The sequence below is a fragment of the Oryx dammah genome, unplaced genomic scaffold, assembly GCF_014754425.2.
Source record: "Oryx dammah isolate SB20612 unplaced genomic scaffold, SCBI_Odam_1.1 HiC_scaffold_2, whole genome shotgun sequence".
NCBI lineage: Eukaryota > Metazoa > Chordata > Mammalia > Artiodactyla > Bovidae > Oryx > Oryx dammah.
In genome coordinates this window covers 29,599,072-29,620,988 of record NW_024070186.1, presented here as the reverse complement: position 1 = coordinate 29,620,988, position 21,917 = coordinate 29,599,072, and the positions used below count along the sequence as shown (strand labels likewise).

At 47.5% G+C, this 21,917-nt stretch overlaps 1 protein-coding gene and 1 pseudogene across 2 annotated transcripts in view; one reads left to right on the top strand and one right to left on the bottom strand.

Annotated features, from left to right (window-relative positions):
• PXYLP1 (2-phosphoxylose phosphatase 1) overlaps nt 1-21,917 on the bottom strand; it is an 87,092-nt gene that overhangs the window by 26,595 nt on the left and 38,580 nt on the right. The window contains exon 3 of one of the 2 annotated variants that reach the window (XM_040233895.1): nt 14,038-14,169. In XM_040233895.1, coding sequence (XP_040089829.1) covers nt 14,038-14,116 — 79 coding nt within the window. In that variant the 5' untranslated portion in view covers nt 14,117-14,169. Of the gene's footprint in view, nt 1-11,285; nt 11,519-14,037; nt 14,170-21,917 lie in introns of those variants that run through there. The other variant, XM_040233900.1, reaches the window with a different exon arrangement.
• Nucleotides 3,652-5,824, top strand: LOC120857991 (annotated as a pseudogene).

The window sequence follows — 21,917 nt, the reverse complement described above, 5'->3', positions numbered from 1 at the left end:
TGTTGGGACCTCAGCCCTGAGCTGGTCACCTTCCTAAGCGACTATAGTCACTTCACCCTTGCATCACTCAAGTCTGTCCTGAGTCAGCCCTGCAGCCGTAGTTCCCTTAAACAGTTCAGCTCACCCAACTATTTAACACACCTTCTTATAAGTTAAACACCCCTAGTCCTGTCACCTGATTTCTGCGATTTCTTCCTCCCCAAAGCTCAAAAGGTTCTGGAATTCTCTTTATCTTTGTCTTTAATTTGTGCCAATGTGATTACTATGTGTCTCAATGTGTTCCTCCTTGGGTTTATCATGGCTGGGACACTGTGTGCTTCCTGGACTTGGTTAACTATTTCCTTTCACATTTTAGTTAAGTCTTCAGCTATTAACTCTTTAAATATTTTCTCGGGTCCTTTCTCTCTTTTCCTTCTGGGACCCCTAAAATACAAAGATTGGTGTGTTTTTCTGTTGTCCCAGAGACCGTCTTTGTTTCTTTTCATTATTTTTTCTCTATTTTGTGGCACTGATTTCTACCATTCTGTCTTCCAGAACTTCTGTCTCAGCTCCTCTGCTATTGATTCTTCTAGTGTATTATTCATCTGTTTGTTCTTTAGTTTTTCATTGGTAAACATTTCTTGCATCTTCTCCATTCTTTCTCTGAGATTCTGGATCAACTTCACTATCATTATTCTGAATTCTTTTCTGGAAGACTGCCTATCTCCACTTCATTTAGTTGTTTTTCCGGGGTTTTATCTTGTTCCTTCATCTGGGAGATAACCCTCTGCCTTTTCATTTTGATTAACTTTCCGGATTGTGTGGGTTTTGTCCTGCAGGCTGTGGGACGGTAGTTGTTCTTGCTTATTCTGTCTTCCCTCTGGTGAATGAGGCTGTAAGAGGCTTGTGCAAGCTTCCTGGTGAGAAAGACCGGTGGTGGAAAAAACTGAGTCTTGCTCTGATGGGCAGGACCATGCTCAGTAAAACTTTAATCCAGTTGTCTGCTGATGGGGCGGGGGGGGGGGCGCACTCTCCCTGTTAGTTGTTTGGCCTGAGGCGACCCTGCTGTGGAGTCTATGGGCTCTACGGTAGGGCTAATGGTGAACTCCAAGAGGGCTCGCACCAAGGGGCACCTTCCAGGACGGCTGCTGCCGGTGCCCCTGTCCCCACAGCGAGCCACTGCCAACCCACGCCTCCACAGGAGACCCTCCAACACCAGCAGGCAGGTCTGGTTCAGTCTCCCGTGGGGTCACTGTTCCTTTCCCTTGGGTCCTGGTGTGCACAAGATTTTGTCTGTGCCCCCCAAGAGTGGAATCTGTTTCCCCCAGTCCTGTGGAAATCCTGCAATCAAAGCCCGCTGGCCTTCAAAGTCTGATTCCCTGGGTATTCCCAGTCCCTTTGCCAGACCCCCGGGCTGGGAAGCCTGATGCGGGGGCTCAGAACTTTCACAACAGTGGGAGAACTTCTTTGGTGTTATCATTCTTCAGTTTGTGAGCTGCCAACCCAGTGGGGTTGGGCTTTGATTTTATCATGATTGTGCCCCTCCTTCTGTCTTGCTGAGGCTTCTCCTTTGTCTTTGGATGTGGGGTATCTTTCTTTGGTGGATTCAGCATCCTCCTGTTGTAGGTTATTCAACAACTAGTTGCCCTGAAGTCTCTTTACTGGAGTTGCTCTAACAGACAACTCCCATAATTCCCTTAGGCTTCTTTAATCCACTAACGTGTCTTTAATGTTCTTTCTTTCTCTAGCCTGTACTGAGTTTTAAAATGTGTGTGATTCTCAAATAAAAACTAGAGCCAGACCACCAGAGCCCCACAGTGGGAGTGGGGGTGCTCACAGGGTTGAGGACTCAGCTCCTGCCCAGGCTGTTTGTTCCAAGTTCTTATCTCCTCGCTGCCTGACCCCCTTCTGACATCTGAGACCTAACCCCAAGGGTGGCCAGAGTGCAAGGGGCAGGGGTCCCACTGTGACCTGAGCTCAGGCCCAGCTGCGGCCTCCTGGAGGGGCCAGGAAACATTCCTTGCATTCCTCTGGGGCCACCGCAAACTGGCCGTGACCAAACAGGGTCCCTCGGGTTAGATGCTGCAAGTGCCAAAGACTCTGAATCATGACAGAAGCTAGAAATCAGACAGACATCCAAGACAGATCCCCAAAAAGAACTATGAAAAGAGCCCCAGCCATCCTCAGCCACCTCAGGGCCTGGATCCTCTCTACCTTACCTTTGAGAATCTGGTAAAAGCTATTGATCCTCAGCCCTGAAAAAGGACTGTGTACACTCTTTTAGAGTTGGTTTCTGGGGGTTCATAGCACCTCTGAAACCACGTGAGACAACACAGACGTCCATGGACTCAGGTTAAGAACGCAATGCACCTGGAAACAGGTTTCCAGTTTCAACACCCTCGAGTAGAGATTTTTTCATTTTACAAAATGAAAAAAGATTGTTACAATTCATACAGACATGTGCTCATCCTAAAATAGGCACCAATACTAAGGTATAAAAATAAGTGAGTCATGCATATTCCTACCACCCAGAGAACCCCCAGTGAACGCTGCAGTGTGTGTGGCTGGAAGTCCTGCCGGAGATGACTGGTGCTCTAGTCCCTGCTCCAGTGCGAACGCTGACAGGGTCACTGTGGCTCAAGAACATTGTTGCCCCTTCCCCAGCAGCAAAAAGCTTTTTGTGTCTCAAAGGTCTGTATCCCATTGAGGCCACCAAACCAATAGCCCAGGAAAGTGGGTCAAGGTTGGTCATTCGATTCTACAAAAATAGTCAAAAAAGAAGAGTGGTCAGGTGGATGGGAGAGTCTTGGGAAGGCCACCTGAGTGAGAGACCATGTGCTGCGGGGGCAGGGGGGGGGGCATCGTGCCTGCAGGTATCTGGATACTGTGAAGACTGGTCTCACCCTCTGGTAGATAGCTGGGGCTGGGGAGAGGCAGAGCTGGGTTCCGAGTTCCCCATAAAGCAGACCCCAGGGCAGTGTGGTCCAGCCCCTCAGTTGACACAGGAAAAAGAAGGAAGGAGGCGGGGAGGGCAAGAGATCATGCTGGAGCCAGAACCAGATAAATCAGAGAGGGCCCTGCATTGTGGCCGAGTCCCTGCTTCTCCTATCCTGGGTGGCGGCTCTGCTGGGCCCAGTGAGGCATCCAGTGCTGGGGCCACGCTGGCTGGATGCACAGTGAGATGGCTCCAATGTCTCTGTGGGCATTCCTGACTGCACCTTCTTATTCAGGATGCAGATTCTGTCCCCCTCAAGACCTTGTTTCTGATCAAAAACCTCCCCCCTCCCACCACTTCCCCCAAGGCAGAGTGCTACCAATATCACAGGGCTGTGCATCTGATTACCACTTATCTCACTTCAAGTTGTTTTTTATTTTTATTAATGTCCTCAGCTTAGAGCCCTGTTGCCAAGACAACGAGAAATGAGGCCCGAGCTAATCAGTGCAAACTCCGCCCAGGCAGGCTCCCACTGGGTCCCTGGCTCACCTCTCTTCAGTTGTTCCTTCAGCCTCAACGTCCCGCAGCTTCTCTCCTATTTGTCTCTCTTCGTACAGTCTTGGCAATCGGCACATACTCTGCTGAATTCACTGACTCATTTTACTAACACATTCTAGTTTTACTAACGAGTCCTGATAACTTGCTCTCTTCTAAAATGGGAGATTCATCCTTTCCGTCAGGCGGCAGCCATCAGGGTGAGCCGACATGGGTGCCTACAAGTACATCCAGGAGCTGTGGAGGAAGCAGTCGGACGTGATGCGGCCGTGCTGCTGGCAGGACGCTGCACCGCGCCCCGCGCCCGCGCCCCACCCGGCCCGACAAGGCGCGCAGGCTGGCTTGTGCAAGGCCAAGCAAGGCACCGGATCCGTGTGCGCCGCAGTGGCCGCAAACGCCCAGTTCCTAAGGGTGCCACCTATGGCAAGTCTGTCCACCATGGTGTCAACCAGCTCGTTTGCTTGAAGCCTGCAGTCGGTTGCGGAGGGGCGCGCTGGCCGCCACTGTGGGGCCCTGAGGGTCCTGAATTCCTACTGGGTTGGTGAAGAGTCTACATACAAATTTTTTGAGGTTATCCTCATTGATCCATTCCATAAAGCTATCAGAAGAAACCCTGACACTCAGTGATCACCAAACCAGTCCACAGGCACAGGGAGATGTGGAGGCTGATGTCTGCAGGCAGAAAGAGCCGCGGCCTGGGCAAGTGCCACAAGTTCCACCACACTACTGGTGGCTCTCGCCGTGCAGCTTGGAGAAGGCGCAATACTCTCCAGCTCCACCGCTACCACTAATATAAGTAATGTTGGTAAAGTTCTTACCTAATAAACAATTTAGGACGTTCTTGTCTGCTTAAAAGTGTTTTTTAATTTGTCTGTTAAAACTAGTGCCTACAGATTGCTTCATTGAATGCATTGTCAAATTATGAAAGTTAAAGTGCAATAATGTTTAAACTTATTGAAGTTACTTATACTTACACATATAAGTGTATATGAAATGATGGTATATCTTGTTTTTAATAAGGGAAATGCCTTTGTTTTTGCTTTATTAGGGAGTTGATATGTCTGTGTTTAAAATGCTGTTTGGTACAATAGATGTAAAATTCTGTAAAAGAGGAGTGCAGAAACTTAACCCTGTAGATTTGTTGATGCATGTGGTGAGACCTGCAGCTTTACTGGGGTGATGCAATGCTCTGCAGTTTTATGGGGTTTGGCAGGGACAATGTTTTCAGTTGGATTTTCCTTGGAAATGTGAAGGGTGTCCTGATCCTTTCTCATGATCATATGCAGAAAAATAATGAAGTTTTTGACTAGGGCCCACGTTTAGGCTTAATCTAATACTACATTTGTGTAACTGCTGCTTCTGAAAGGCAAAAAGTAAAGTAATGCCACCATTTTTAAGAGAATTGAATAGACCTGTTGCAAGAGGTTTCTGACAAATGAATCAAATCCTGGTTTACCTAAATTAAATTGCCTTGGCCTCCATGGTACCACTGAAGTTCACATAGAGCTCCTGGTTCAGGCTTTGGGATCTGCAGAATAATGAACTTCATGCAAAATGGTTGTATTTACACTGGTGTCAATAAAAACTGATGGAAATTGAATGTTAGATAAGTGAGTGGGGAGTTATTAGCCCTAGGTTTGTAAGGTAGTGATGTTAGAATTGGGAGCTTGGTGTTCATCAGATCCCTTTCAAGTGTAGGATGATAGGAAAAACTTGGATCCAAAAGTTAAATATTTTATCTGTAGTATTAGTTTGTGACCATCATGAACTCTCTAAGCCACATTAGGGGATGGGGAAATAGGGGTGGTTATATTTAAAAGTATCATTGTTCTCTAGGGTCAAGTCACACCATTCTTAAAAGGCTACTGAGAAAACTCATGCCACTGGTGTCAATGCAAGTTCAGTTAGCCTCCAACTTTGTGTTGTCTACAATTCCCATCCCTCCTCCAACCAGCCTCACTGTTCCAGACTTGATAGGCCACCAGCTGTGATTGCCCTTACCACCTCATTCTGCTTGCTCCATCATGTCTTCCCATAGACTAGGCTTCTGTTTCCCAGGGTGGATTTGAGTGCAGGAAATACAGAAGAGGAATTACCCCAATTCTTGGCTTGCTATCTTCATAAATAGTTTGATTTTGAAATTTAATTGCTGGTTTTCTTGAACCAATTTTCCTTTTTCTTCAAGGGTCTTTAAAAAGGCCCACTTAAATGATTTCCAGAAAGCAGGCTTGCAAAACCTTTTAAAACCCAAATTCCTTCCAACTCAAAAAAATCTTAAACCATATTATTTTGTGTGTAGAGATTGTTCAACTATATAATAACAGAATAAATGTCTATTTAACCAAAAAAAAAAAAGGGGGGAGATTCACCTTCTTAATCAATACTGCTGACTACACACACACACACTCACATAAAGGTACCACATGTCTTTTTAGCAAATATATTATGGACAACCTTTCAAGTCAATACTGACATGTCTATGTAAATATGGTGTAATGGATGCAGGAGTATTCCTGTTGGACATTTTGGCTCTTGACCCCCTTTTCCTACTACAAGCAGGGCTGCAACTAACATCTTTGAGCATATGTCTCTATCCTCCAGTTTATTCTTAGGAGAAACTCTCTAAGATCAGAAACAAAGAAAGAAGGAAGAAAGAGGGAGAGGGAGAGAAACAATGTCTCTACCCTGGAAGAAAACTAGAAATGATCCACAGACATAAATGTGTCCCATTTTTAGTTCATGGAAGGGCCCATCTGGTACATACCTCCTCCAAAATAAGTACGACATGAACTTAAGACACTGATTTGTCTAGCTTAACTTTGTTACTTATCTACAGAACTTTTTTTCTACCCAAAGATATTTAACTCTATGCGGCAGTTACACACAAAACATTCAGAGAAAAACTAAATTGAAAATTCTCAGAAATCAAACAAGCAGCTTCCCTGGTGGCTCAGTGGTAAAGAATCTGCCTGGCAATATAGGAGACACGGGTTTGATCCCTGATCCTGGAAGACCCCACATGCTGTGGAGCAACTAAGCCAGTGTACCACAGCTACTGAGCCTGTGCTCTAGAGCCCAGGAGGTGCAACTACAGAGCCCACGCACCCTAGGGCCTGTGCTCTGCAATGAGAGAAGCCACCTCAATGAGCAGCCCGCACGCTGCAACAAGGAATAGCTCCTACTCGCTACAACTAGAGAAAAGTCCTCACAACAACAAAGACACAACACAGCCAAAAATAAAGATTAAAAAACCAAACAAAATAAATCTCCAAGAAAAGGATCATACACACACCACTTACACACACCCCACAGCACTTATATATACCCCACACATACACACCCTACATATACACACACCCCACACATACACACACCCCACACATACACACACCACACACATACATGCGCCACTTACACACACCACACACATACACACCCCACATCACTTACACATACTTGTGTTCATTTGCTTCTTTCATGGCTGACTCTTTGTGACCCTGTGGACTGTAGCCCGCCAGGCTCCTCTGTCCATGGGATTCTCCAGGCAAGAATACTGGAGTGGGTTGCCATTTTCCTTCTCCAGGGGATCTTCCTGACCCAGGAATTGAACCTGCGTCTCCTGTGTCTCCTGCATCTCCTGCATTGCAGGCAGATTCTTTACCCACTGAGCCACCCCGGAAGCCCACTTATACATACACACACCACACACATCACATACACACACCCCTTGCATGCATATCAAACACACATCACTTACACATTCACAAACAGCATACACATCACCATATACATACCACTGACACACATACTGCTTACACACATCATATAAACACACCACTGACACACACACACCACTTGCACACACATCGCACATGCACAAAAGCTGGCTAGGCTGGGGTTCCTCAGCTGCCCACCTGAGAACCTGGGGCGGGTTGCCTGCCCCTTGGCTTCAGAGCCCCCCTCCCTGCTGCTGCCCTGTCTCCTTCATGGCCTCTCCTCCTCCGTCTGCCCACATTTCACCTTCGCCCCATCCTTTCCCTCTGCAGGAACGTGGAGTACAAACTCCGGAGCTGACAGGGCTCAGCATGGTACTGTCGCCACCCCTACTCAGATTGTCGCCGGCTGCAGCTGAAGTCCCTGCAAAGGACTGTGGGCCACGGCTTGTGGACAGTCTGGTTCTTAAAGGAGGGGCTAGAAGTTTACGACAAATTGCCTAGTTTAAAAACATTGGTAAATAAATTTTCCAAAGTGAAAACATTGCTTGGGCCAAAAAATACAAGCCCACAGGCTGCGGGACTGGAGTAGCCTCCATGGGCTCCAGGGAGATCAGGGAATGCTGGACACAAGGTCTGCAAACAGAGGCTCCGATGGGCTTCCTCTTGGGCTCAGGCCCTGTAATCACCTCCGGTAGGACCTGTACCCACTGTGCCCATTGGTACCCCCAACGGCCTGGATGCACCTCACCAACTCCCCAGCTCTTCCTCTGTTCCCCACCTGCCCGTCCAGCTGCCTGCTTCTCCTTGCTCAGAGCACTGTCCCCCAGTCTCTTCATCCAGACTCAGGGGCCATTGGCCCCACATGGCTGACCTCCCAGACCGTGTTCTGGATACTTTCTTCAGCCTTTGGCACACTCACCCCAGGTGGAGAAAGGACTGTGTTAGTGACAGCGTGGACGCATGAATGGGGGCAGCCTACGAGACCTCCGAGTCACACTCCCCTGTCTCCCCACCCTGGTTGCACTGCACCCCAGATCAGCTCTAAGTCCGCAGCATCATCTGACGCTCTCAGCTCTGTTCCTTCCTTTCGGGCCCGACACCTTCATCAGAGCCATCCACAGCCTTCAACTGGAGCGGGGATGTAGCCCCCGAGTTCTCTGAGCATTACCCTCCCACCAGCCTCTGAATGGGCAGCACCCAACTTCTGTGTACATTAGCATCCCCAGGGGGAACCACAGTTCTGACTCCCTGGGGAGGGGCACAGATCTGCTCTTCTTTGTTTTTGGAACATGCACTTTAACAAACTCCCAGGGCTACTCTAATCAAGGGGCTCAGGAGACCACTCTTTGGCAAACGTTGTACCAGATTGCAGCCTTTCCCAGACACGAATCTGATGGCATGCTGTCCTCCTGCTTCAGGGACTCTAGCATCTTCAAGGTATAACATGGTGATGTAGGTGGCCCTGGCATAGTCCACCTTCACAGCTACACACAGGTGACTACCTGGCCCTGCTGTCTCTTGCTCTGCCTTGGCACACCTGCCTCCATCTGCCAGGAATGCCCTTCCCAGCTTCCTCTTGGACAACTCTAACTCATCCCTCCAGGCTGGAGCTCGGATGTCACCTCCCCTGGGAGGGAGTCTTCCCTGAGCTCCTACATGGGCTGGCTTCTTGTCCTCCATCCTCCCACGTCACTCTGCCATAATTCATCTCAATCATTTTATTTAATAAGCATGCATCTAGTTATCACTATGTGCCAGGAACTATTCTAGATATATTATAAAATATCCTTCACCAACCCGATGAAACAGAAACTCTCATTGTCCCCCTCCCCATTTTACAGATGAGGCATGGAGAAGGTAGCAAACATGCCTGAGCTCACACAGTTGGTAAGTGGCAGGGCAGGGACTCGATCAGGCAGTCTGGCTCCAGAGTCCACGTTGTTTCCCAGCTCCTGGGGGGGCCACCTCTTTCCTGTCTGAGCACGCTGTACCTTGTGTGCCAAGTATCTGCTCAGGGTTCTCCTTCACTAGACAGACAGCTCCTTTGGCCCTTGAGAGATGAAACCCCAAGGGCCCAGCACACAGTGGAATGTTTGCTGAAGGATAGTGCTATCCAACTCAAGGTACTGGGTCAAAAGAAACGAAAAAATTCCCCAAACCTCAGAGTCTGAGAAGGCTTTAAATGGGATCAGGCCCAGCGACCTGCCTACTGTTCTGTTCTTCACAGAGTGATGCTCCAGGGTGGGCATCCTGCCAGTCCACCTCCGCCTGACGTGACAGTCAGGAAGCTTCACCTGCCGCTGAACTGAAATATGTTTCCATGGTCACCAGGCCACACAGAGCTGGGCTGACTCCTCTTACAGATACTGGATAGAGATAAGAGCTCTTCAGATACTGAAGACAACTTCACTTTGGCAGGTTAACCGCCCCCTTCTACCTGGGAAGCTGAGTTTCCAGTCCACTATGGACATTTCCCTTAGAAACCTGCTCTAGTCCACCAGGGCCCTGCCCAGATACCAATGACTAGTGTAGACTGACCCCCTATCATGGCCGATGAACTCTGATTTAAAAGAAAGAAATGCACGATATAGTATTTCAAAGGGGCTTCCCTGGTGGCTCAGATGGTAAAGAATCTGCTGCAATGCAGGAGACCCTGGTTTGATCCCTGGGTTGGGAAGATCCCCTGGAGAAAGGAATGACTACCCACTCCAGTATTCTTGCCTGGAGAATTCCATGGAGAGAGAAGCCTGGCGGGCCATAGTCCATGGGGTCACAAAGAATTGGACACAACTGAGTGACTAACGAACACACACACACACACACACACACACACACACACACACACACACTGCTTCAAAAGCTCTCTCCACAATGGCTGAAGCAGGGTTTGGGATACCAAGAGCCCTGACTTCTGAGGAAGCATCATGACAGGACTCTGTACTGTTTACACTGACTGAGCTTCCTGAGCCAAAGGTTTTCCCACAAAATCTCCCTTCTCACACCAATGTCTCAAAGCAGCAACAATGAACTTCATTTTATGCAATAAGAAACAGAGGCTCCAGGAGGCCACGCCTGCTGAATGCACACCACAGCTAAGTGGCCGAGCAGCATTCAAATCCAAGGCTGTGGTTTCAGGGTCTGGAAGCTGGGCTCCCGCCATGCTGCCATTTTGGGACTGCTTGGAAGGCGGTAAAATGAGCACAAAATGAGCATGAAGGAAAGGGTTGAAGCAGGAAAATGGGCAATTACGAGCAAGCAGAAAAAGCAGCAAAATAAGGAACCATCCACAAGTCTTCACAACCCTTTTCCTGTCACATTGAAGGAGTCCCGCAATCTGAGAAGTTATTTTCCCACTTATACTTATTTTAACTAGAATAACTAATGACATTTATGTCTGACTTGTTCCCTTCTTCGATTATCAGGAATTTCAGAATCACTGTATTTGCAAACTCAAAAACATCAAAGACTTGAAAATACAAAATGAATGATTCTTATTAATGCCTATTAGCATAGAGTGAGTCTTTATTACCATTTAAAATAAACATATTTTGAGAAACTACAAACTGTACTTTAATCTTTTTTGTATCCTCTCCCAACCACCTCCACCCCAATAGTGTAGAAAAATCTCCAGCATACATAAGCACTTAATAAATATATGTTAGTACACTAACACTTATTTAAGCAACCTGATTTTTTCATTGTAACCTGGGTCATAACTTTCTCATATTCAAAGCATCAAAAAAATGAAACTACCAAAGTGTCTAAATAAAATATACAATCATAGAAAACAAAATTATACTATTTACTTAAAACATAAGAAAGCCAAGTTCCATTTGACTGTCTCAAATATATTACCTGAAACAATTATATGTGCTAATCTGATATTCAAAAATTAGTCAAAAGAAATAGAGAAGAAAAAAAGTCCATATATTTTAGGGTAAGAATGAAAATATAAGTGTTACTTAAGCAGACATCTTTGTATTATGATTTAGTCCAGTTTCTTACAGCATAATAATTAGCAACCAGTAAAGTGATTAAATAAATAAAGCAATTTAACTCAATTTTCACCAAAATTGTTAAATTTCAAAGTTACAGTTTACCTAGAAGCAGAAGAGCAGTAAGAAGGTCCATATCTTAATATCTCTCCAAACTCCCAACGCATTGAAGAATAAAGACCTCAGACCCAGGCTGGCCAATTTATCCTGAAAATTTTTCCCTAAAATAAGTACAGCTGAAAATTGCCTTTCCTAAAACAGAAGGTACTTTCAGAGGAGTTATATAAGCAAAACACACAGGCCAATTCAGTGACGTGGAAACCACCTCATGCAAGAGAGACGCAGCAAACACAAGTAACCCACACTCACGTCTCAGAACCTGTCAGTGTCTCAAACTAAGAACCAAGGTTGACTGAAACATCCTACAAGCAAAGGATGGAAAATTTTTAATGAAAAGCCACAAATGACTGATTCCAAACACTCTCTGGAAAAGATTTTTTTTTAAATAGTTCATTAACCATCTAGAGTATCTTTAGACTTCTTATGCCCACCTTCTCTTAGTCTATTTTCCTATTCTGGAAGGATAAAGTGAGCACTTTTACTTCTCTTTACTATTAGAAGTGCCTGCCATATGCACTAGATGTGTGCATAGAATATGTCACAAACCAGAGGTGAGACAGGGAAATTTGCTCAAAGCCTCCTCCCTTCAAACCACTCATTCTGAATGCCAAGTCTTTCCCATGTCCCTCAGCACACTCAGAACATCCCCCGTCTCTGGCCACCTGCCCTTCCTCCCATCATGCAGACTGTGACAGCAATGCCACCTCCTCCCAGAGATATCCTAAGCTGTGACGAGGGCCAAGCACTTGCTTCCCACCCGCCAGGGTGAGGAGGAAAGTGGAGGGCAGGTAGGCAGCAGCAAAAATACAATTACCAGCATTGCATATATATTTTCTTGGCTTACAAGTACACAGCACCAGAAGGATAGAGAAATAGGGTTCACCTGCTTTCCAGAGCAGGTGTAGATTCATTCATTCACTGAAACACTCCTGAGGCACCTCCTATATGGTTGGCAGTGCTGGTTCCTGTGATAAAGAGGGAAGCAGAAATGGGCCCTGTTCTCAAAGAGCAGCCAGTCTTGTAGAAGGAAAAGACACAGAACTGAAAAATTATGATATTGCAAGGCTTCCCTGGTGGCTCAGATGGTAAAGAATCCACGTGCAATGCACGAGACTTGGGTTCGATCCCTGGGTTGGGAAGATTCCCTGGAGAAGGGAATGGCACCCCACTCCAGTGTTCTTACCTGGAGAATCCCATGGACAGAGACTGGCCGGCTACAGGGGGGTCTCAAAGACTCGGACACAACTGAGTGACTTTCACTTCACTTCATGGCTAGTGCAAGGAGTGGGGCAGGTTCAGAGCACCCCAGATGTACAACCAAGAAGCCCATACCCAGGTGGGGAGTGATGGAAGCTTCCTGAAGGAGAAAGGAGTAAATGAACCATGTGGAGGAGAGGATGGGATGGGAGGCAGATAGAAGGGAGGTGAGGAGAACAGTCCAGGTAGACAGACTGGCTCCAGGCACAGAGAGCAGCCTGGATGTGCAGAGAATGCCAAGCCACTCAGCAAGGCTGTGGTGTAGGGTTCAAGGTGAGACAGGGGTCCCAGAAAGGCTAAGGTGCCTCTCAGAGACCCACTGCTGAAGGGTTACAACCAAGGAAGTGCCTGGGTGGATCTGTGTTTGAGGAACATCACCCTTAGGGAGCAGTAGGGGGCATAGATTTGGGGTTCAGCCTGAGCACAGGTCCCCAGGCATGGGCCGAGGGCAGGTGGTGAGGCCTGTGGACTGGCCTCCTCAGCCATGCTGCTGCCTTGCCACTCCAGGCTTCCCAACGCACAGTCCCTGCTGCCCAGTTTGGTACTGGGACCTAACCCCTCCACCCTCTCTGATAATGGGACACTCAGCCCCCAAGCCAAGCACCTCTGCTGTGTGGCCCAGCATGAGGACACAAGCTGACCACTCACTGTCTATACCCTGGGAACCTGAACTAAGGATCCAGGAATAACCAGGCAGTTGAGGAATCCAGCGAAAAGCCAAAAGTATGTCATGAGGCCAAGTGATTGCTCTTGTTCCTCACAAGCAAAGACATACACCCACCCACCTCTAGCACCAACACTAAAAAGACTGAGTTGTTTGAAACTTCACTGTTTATTTAAAGAACACAGGCAATGACCTAGAGCGTGGGATGGGGGTAGGTGGGAGGGAGGCTCAAGAGAGAGGGGATATATGTATACTTATAGCTGATTCATGATGCTGTACAGCAGAAACTAACTGTAAAGCAATTATCCACCAATTAAAAAGTATCCTATGATAAACAATAATGGAAAAGAGTATTTTTTAAAAAATATGTATATACACACACACACACACACACACACATTCTTTTTCTGGAGGCTCAGACAGTAAAGAGTCTGCCTGCAACGCGGGAGACCTGGGTTGGATCTCTGGGTTGGGAAGATCCCCTGGAGAAGGGCATGGCAACCCATTCCAGTATTCTTGCCTGGAGAATCCCCATGGATAGAGGAGCCCAGCAGGCTAGAGTTCATGGGGTTGCAAAGAGCTGGATACAACTGAGCAACTTAGCACAGCGCACACACACATATATATACGTATAACTGAATCACTTTGCTGTATAACAGGAATTAACAGCACTGTAAATCAACTATATTTCAATTTAAAAAAAGGTGAAAGAAAAAAAAGAACAAAGGCTTTGGGACCTATGTGTTTCCTTCCCGTGGGGGCTTCTGCTCCAGAGAGAAGCCCCCTTACCCTCCCAGCACCCATACCCACACTCACAGAACTGCAGGCTGAGGCTCACGAAGGCCAGCAGTGCAGCCAGGGCCAGCAGCAGCACGAAGCGATTGCGGAAAAGCATTATTGTTTATTTTATCTTCTCTTCATGGTTTCACCTCAGATCAGGAACACGTCCTGCAAAGAGAGGAGAGGCAAGAAACATGTTTCTGAGGCAGAAAACCAAGTTTGTCAACTGAAAAGAATCTGATCAGCCCCGTTCTCCAGCAGGGCAGTGTGAATCCCGGTCGGAGAACAATTGAGCGCTGTTGCTGATGTCTTTGCCCCCAAATCAGCCTGGCTGAGAAGGCACCCTTCAAATTAATGAGCGGAAACAGTTCAGGAAGGCTTCGTTTATCTGATCTCAACAGGCAAGGAGATTTTATGGCGTGGCCTTTGCAAAGAAAAACGGGCAGGATGTTTATTGAGCCCTTATAGTATATGCCAGACCCAAGCAGTCTTTACAAGGACCGGGAAATGAAGACCCCATTCTGATCCCCAACTTCTTCAACCATTTCTGATGAACACTTTGCTATGATGACCCTGCGTCTTTGATCTCAGTAATTAACCTGAACATCAATCACTGCCTCATGCTCCACTTTAACACCTTTAGGGATGGCTGGGCTATGTCTAAGATATGTTCCTACATCAAGCAGCCCCATAAGCTAATCAGAGACCTCCCCCGCAACCTGGACCACTGGGCCCATTTCAGCTGCATCCATAGGTCATCTCGCAGCCCCACCCACCATTCTAATTTCCTCTGACCATGTTGCTGCTAAGTGGCTTCAGTTGTGTCCGACTCTGTGTGACCGCATAGACGGCAGCTCACCAGGCTCCCCCGTCCCTGGGATTCTCCAGGCAAGAACACTGGAGTGGGTTGCCATTTCCTTCTCCCTGACCATGTTAGGACTGTGCAAAAGGACTTCACAAAAATGCCAAATGGGGCTCTAAATGTCCATTCTGTGAAAAAAAGGGAATGGTTGCTATGGGTATTTACCCCACCTCTTAGATACCAAATTTATTTTCTGGTTCTTATTGAGGTTTAAAATAGAACTTGAAAAATCACAGCCTCTTCAGAAAAGGTTCTTAACCACAGCAAGATTATAACCATTATTTCAAACTTGATTTTAGCAGCAGAATCTTTTTCTCCTTCAAATACAATGGAAATCAATCAGATAAAAGCTCACCTGCTAATATGGTGAGGGTCACACAACTCCATGAATATATTAAAAGCTACTGACTTACACACTTTGGGTGAGTTGTATGTGAATTATATCTCAATAAGGTTGTATTTTTACAAACCTATGCAGGGAATGAGGCAGAAGCCAGAGCCCTGGGGTCTCTTACTGCCCCCCTCCCCCACCCCGGCGCCACTCACCTTACCACCACACCCAAGGCCCTACAGGGGAGTTTGAGAACCATTCCTTTAAGGGACCTGTCATATCTTCTACCACAGGACAACACCAGCTAAAAGACTGATGAAAATACACTGTACCTCACAAATGAGCCTGTATGTCCAACATCCAGCAACCCTGTTAACAAACAAATCCCAATTTACACCTTCAACTGAGCGCTGCTTCTGTCCCTTTAGTCACCACTCCTTTCCAGGGACCAGTGCTTCATGTCCCAAGATAATCTGTCCTGGGGACACCCACTTCCTTGTCCTGGTAGGGACTCAACAGCCTCAGAAGCTCTCTGACATCTCTGGCTAAAATAACACATTACCCTGGCTGATCCCATCAGGATTTAACATACTTAGGACTCCAAATAAATGTTTGCTCTTTCCAAAACTGAAACTCCCTGTGGCCTCCACCTGGGGGTGTTTGCAAGGACACCCACAGACCCTGAAGACAGCTCACCAGAATCTGCATTTGGTGAGGGGCCCAAGGCCAGGGCTTCTGCACTGAACCCCCGAGGTGGCTGAGGTCACAATGAGACAGGATGTGGGCCCACTGAAGTGCTGAAGCCCTCCTGTAAACAAACCCCATTCCCAGAGGTAAAGCATCAAGCCTGAGTGGCTCCCTGATCCAGGCTGCAGAGTTCCTTGCCTGGGGTGTCTGGGAGGCATCACAGTCCATTCTCTTGTATCCTTGACCTAGAGGGAGACCTTGGCAATACTCATCTGCTGGTTCAACAGTAACTGTTCCCCACTCACCCTGCCACAAAAGAAAACAACTTAAGTCAAATCCAAGTCACAGCCTCTCCCTCACTCGGGACAGGCTCGGCGGCCCGACCAAGCCCCCTAGGGATGAGCGTAGAAGGCACCGCCGTTCAGCTGCAAACACTAGGCAGTATTTCCAAATCATACCTGACCTGGGCGGAATGTCAGCATTCCCTCACAGCAGCCTCCCCGGGGCAGCCTCCAACCTTTGCTCCAGGAACCAGGAGCCTCTACCTGCTCAAAACCATCCATTCGCTTGGGTTTCCCATGACATGCCCTGGGGACAGGCTTGGCGATTTCGAACCAATAGTGGAAAACCTAAACTTAAGGGCATGGGGTTCTTAAGTGGTGATGACAGATATGAAACCAGAGGTGTGCCTCTAAAGCTCTTTCTGCTGCCTTTCAGTGTCACCCCCACACGTCTGCATGCTGACTCTAGCTGCCACCCATGTATGTATACAGAAGAGGTTGGCTCTCGGCATGTGACAGCTTCTTAGCTACCCAAGGACGGCTCACTGCTTCTGGCTCACTAGCCTGTGGATTTCAGAATGTCTCGCTCTCTCAGTTCAGTTCAGTTCAGTTCAGTCGCTCAGTCGTGTCCGACTCTTTGCGACCCCATGAATCGCAGCACGCCAGGCCTCCCTGTCCATCACCATCTCCAGGTGTTCACTCAGACTCACGTCCATCGAGTCGGTGATGCCATCCAGCCATCTCATCCTCGGTCATCCCCTTCTCCTCCTGCCCCTAATCTCTCCCAGCATCAGAGTCTTTTCCAATGAGTCAACTCTTCGTATGAGGTGGCCAAAGTACTGGAGTTTCAGCTTTAGCATCATTCCTTCCAAAGAAATCCCAGGGTTGATCTCCTTCAGAATGGACCGGCTGGATCTCCTTGCAGTCCAAGGCACTCTCAAGAGTCTTCTCCAACACCACAGTTCAAAAGCATCAATTCTTCGGCACTCAGCCTTCTTCACAGTCCAACTCTCACATCCATCTCGCTCTCTCAGTCATTCCCAATTAGATGTGTTTACTTTATAATGATCCTCTTAGAAGGGGATCCTTTTAATTTGGGGAAGGTGAGTAGGTGTGTGCATAGAGATTAGATCACAGAACAAGGAGAAGGTTCAGAGCAAATACCTTCTTTGGGTGGGTGTCCCTGTACCCCCAACAATAAATACGTTAGAGCCCTCCTTCATATCTTCCTCTTCCTTCTATTATGTTATTGCCTTCTTTTGAGCCTAATACCACATTTGGAATGGCTCCTTTTCCTTTACATAAACATCTTCAAGTGTTCCTGCTTGGCAAATGGCCTCCAGGGTCTGTCAGAATTCTGTTAGGAGGGTCCTGCAGCCCTGCTTTTCATGTGGGGACCACCTCTGCAGCACATGCAGATGAAGTCCACAGCACTCTGGAGCTGGACTGACCTGGGTCAGAACCCCAAGCTTGGTGACCATGGGCCAAGTTACTTAACCTCTCTGAGACTCAGTCTCCTCATCTGTAAGTTGGGACTAATTATGTTGTGAGGACTGAATCAAAGGCTAAATAAGTGTGATCTCAGTGTACGGTAGGTATTCAAAAGAAAATGATGCCACTAGCTTTGCTACCTACTCATTTTCTTCTTCGGTTTTAATGTGGCTGCATCAGGTCTTAGTTGTGGCACACGAGATCTTTCGTGCGGTACACAGGCTCTCTGGTAGTGGCATGTGGTCCAAGGGGCACGGGCTTGGTTGCTTCTCGGTATGTGGGAATCTTAGTTCCCCCACCAGGGATTGAACCCACGTCCCCATGTCTCCTGCATTGCAAGGCAGATTCTTAACCACAGGACCAGCAGGGAAGTGCCCCCTACTCATCTCCGTCGGTTCATTCTACTGCTTCCTCCCTTCTCTTGAGAAATAGGATAGTTTCGTAACCAGTTTGTTGGTTCCTCCAGCTACGTGAGTATTGAAATGGTCACATGTTCTTGTCCCCATCCATCGCTCTGTCACTCCAGCTCAAATGCTATCTTCAGCATCTCACTGTGCAATGCAAACCTTGCTGCCTGGGGAGACCACCCACCCCCAATTTCTGAGCCTGATGGTGTCTCTTGCCTCTGCAGCTGGAAGACCAGACTTGCCTCTTGGTTGCTCTGCACTTGGGTGTGTGAGGCGGGAACTTTCTTCTGGTACTAGGCCCGGTCTGGCCCTTCAACCACTTCCTGCCTCCAGCCTCTTGGGAGACTTATCACCCCCTTCACTGGCAGATGAGACTGCTACAGCTGATGAGGAGGCCATCTATGGTTTTCCCGACACTGCCATCACACGAGGACAAATCACAATGTGGTTCAGGGTCATCTTCAGATGGACATCAGGTAGAAACAACTGCTTTTGCTAAGTTAAATCTCAGACTTATAGACAGGTTTGATTTGTTGCAGTGATGGCCCCCAGTTTGTTTTTTCATGCTTTTCTGTATTCATGGCTTTGGGAAATCTCCTCCCAGACTGACTCTAAGCTTGGACAAGGTCTATGCTTTGGCCACAAGCCAAAAGCTCTCTAAGCTTCGCAGACAAGCTGCAAACAGAGACATGAATAGCACTTACGCATTAGGGCTTGTCTTCCCTGGCTGCTTTTAGAACATTGCCCTCCCCGGCTGCTTTTAGAACACCCAGACCATGGTGTGAAGACACCCAGGCGAGCTGCTGGAGGATTAGACCACATGGGGCCAAGGCAAGCACTCCCGGCTAAGGCTCTCTTAAACAACCAGGCTGCCTGCCAGTCACCATACATGTGAGCAAAGCCATCTCAGACCTTTTAGTCCAGCCACACCACCCGTAGATCAAGAGTCAACCCAGACTACAAGAACTGTGTGGCCAACCCCCAGGTCACAGCAAATATGGAGGCTGCTGTTTTCAACCACTAAGTTTCCGAAGCTTGATACATGTAAAGTAAACACTAGCTATTCCCATAGAGAGAAAACTCTTTGGGTCTTTACCAGGAAATTCTAAGTCAGGGTGTAGGTTTCCATATCCTCATCTTTTTGTTGCAGGCCCCACATGTCAAAGCTCCATCTCATACACATTCTTCAATATGCTGAGGGCTTTTTGGGAAAGGGGCTATATTTAGTTCTAGATTGAAAATACTGAGGCTATGCTGGGTTAACCAGATGGCTGGGATCATGTGACTGCCTTACTTCTTTTAGTTCTCCAGCTCCTGACATCTCCACGTACCTGACACGAGCCTCCACGTGGGAACACCAAACATTTCCCCTTGATAGGCTCTGGGTTTCTGTGTCCCTACTTCCTGACTCTGCCTTAGCAGTCTGAATGGCAAATAATGGTCAGAATCTCATTCCTTCTGCTTGTGCTAGACCAGTCTGGTGTGTCCACAGCCCAGGGGCAGGGGGAGGGAGCAGCTCACTGACACTGAGCCCTGAGATAAGCACCTCCATGCTGTTCTCCTGGAACTCATTTTCCTAGAAAACTTGGAGAGGAAAGTCATGCTCTGTTCTTTTCTTTTTAAACAGCTAAATAATAATGACATAATGCAAAATGCACATAGCTTTGAAGTTTGTGTTTGCAGCTGGAGCTAGGGTCCCGATGTGTGTGTAAGCGCTGTGAGTAAGCAGTGTGTGTACACAGGTGTGTGCCCATGTGAGAAGCCTGTGCCTGGCTCCAGTGCGGGCTTCTTCACTTCTCCAGTGGAAAAGACCCAGGGGAGCCCCAACACAGCGGAAAGCAGAGGCTGGCAGAACTCTGTCAGTTCTCCGCTCGACCACTGCCTTCTGTGTGACCTCCTGACAACTGTATTTCGCCAAGTGTCAGGACGCTGATCTTTAAATAAGACTGGGGATAAGAGGATAAATGAGCAGAAGGGCAGTGAGGAGTAAATACCACGATACGCAGAGCGCTTGGCACAAAGCAGGGATGTGCTGTGTCTGGCTCCCCAGCTCTGGAGGAATCATACAGACCCCCCTGCTAGTAATTCAGTCGTCCGACTCTTTGAGACACCATGGACTGTAGCTCGCCAGGCTCCTCTGTCCATGGAATTCTCCAGGCAAGAACACTGGAGCGGGTTGCCATTCCCTTCTCCAGGGGATCTTCCCAATCCAGGGATCAAACCCAGGTCTCTTGCATTGCAGGTGGATTCTTTACCATCTGAGCCACCAGGGAAACTCCACCATCTAAACACAAAGATTTGCCCTTTCCCTGAGCTGCTGCTTCTGCCGCACACTGTGGTTCCCCTTCCAAATCCTGGCCACCGCCACTTCCCTATTCACTGGCCCAGCCCCATCCATCAGTGGGGAGCCACGTTTGCAGCTTGTTCCTGCCCCCGCCTCCACCATGCCAGCCTTCCTCAGGGCTGACTCAGCTGTGGTGTCCTGCCTCGCCACAGGTTTTCCAGTCTGGAACACGTGTCTCGGCTTCTGTCAGAAGACAGGATTACCATCCAATGGACTCTGTCTCTGTGGCTCAAGCTCCAGCCCCATTCTCCAGAGTCTCTTTCTCCTTTCCATCCCTGGCGAGGAAGCTCTCTGGCACTCAAGAAATCAGGCATTCCTTGGGTTCCCTTCTGGCCATAATCCTGCGTATTCACTCCACGGGAGCCTGGAGCACACACACACCTGGGGTCTACTGTGACTCCTCCAGTTACCCCACTGGACTTGTCCACGTCATCACAAGAGATAGCCGGGACTCGGTCCTCAGCAGAGTCTCCACAGTCTGCTCACTCACAGCCCAGAAAGCAAAGTCCACAGGAAGAATCACTGCCACATCAGTAGGGGAAGTAGGACTGCGACCTACTTCAGAATAGCTCCCACATCTTCTAATCCTCAGACATCACTGTCCATGGAAGATGCTCTTGACTCAATACGGCATCATGACCAAATCCAACCCCTATAAATACTTCAGTGGAAACAACTGCTTCATGTTGTGGGCTGAACATCTAACAGTCACCAGTCATCAAATGTCTACTGGGCACAGTTTTAGTCCCCACTGCTAAACCCACAAAGTAAAAAATACCTTAAATCCAGAACTAGAATTATTACTCTGCATCCCTGATGAAGCAGCAAAAAAGAAAACAGATAAACAGAAAACTCAGTCACCTTAATTTAACTTTACAATAGATTTGAAGAGTGAAAGAAAATACTTTAGAATGTAATTTTGAAAAAAAAAAGCACTAGGAAATAGGCAGCTCTCATTACAGTATTATGGTAAATACCATTTCTGAATTAAGAGAAAAAAAGGAATATACTAAAGGCATTTCTACAAGCTACCATTCTACCATCAGAGATTTCCAAAGTCCAAGCCCTGGCCTGACTTTCACCTTGTAAAAGCTGGAAATGCCACGTTTAGTGACTCCAGTCTCAGAGTCCCCTTCAAAGTGTCCAGAATTTAGGGTTTTAAACATGACCAAGACCGTTTGAAAGAAAAATGTGCATTCAATTATCTCATTTATGTAGTTAAAATACCATTACCAGGAATAGAAAGATGGTATTAAAGAAAATGCTTTAGATGTATTCTATACTTTGATTTTTTTTCGGTCCTAATCATTTTGGCCCAAGTAAATATAGCATTATAATTAAGAAAACCCTAAAGTCTATAATTGTGAACTAAATATGAACCAAACAAAGGTAAAAGCTACATCTTCATCGTCCTCCATCTCCAAGGTGACCTCAAAGTGGGGTTTAATTGCAAAATCAAAGATGCCTGGCTAAGAATAAACCAACCTTAAAGTCTGATGAGTGAGAGCCTGAT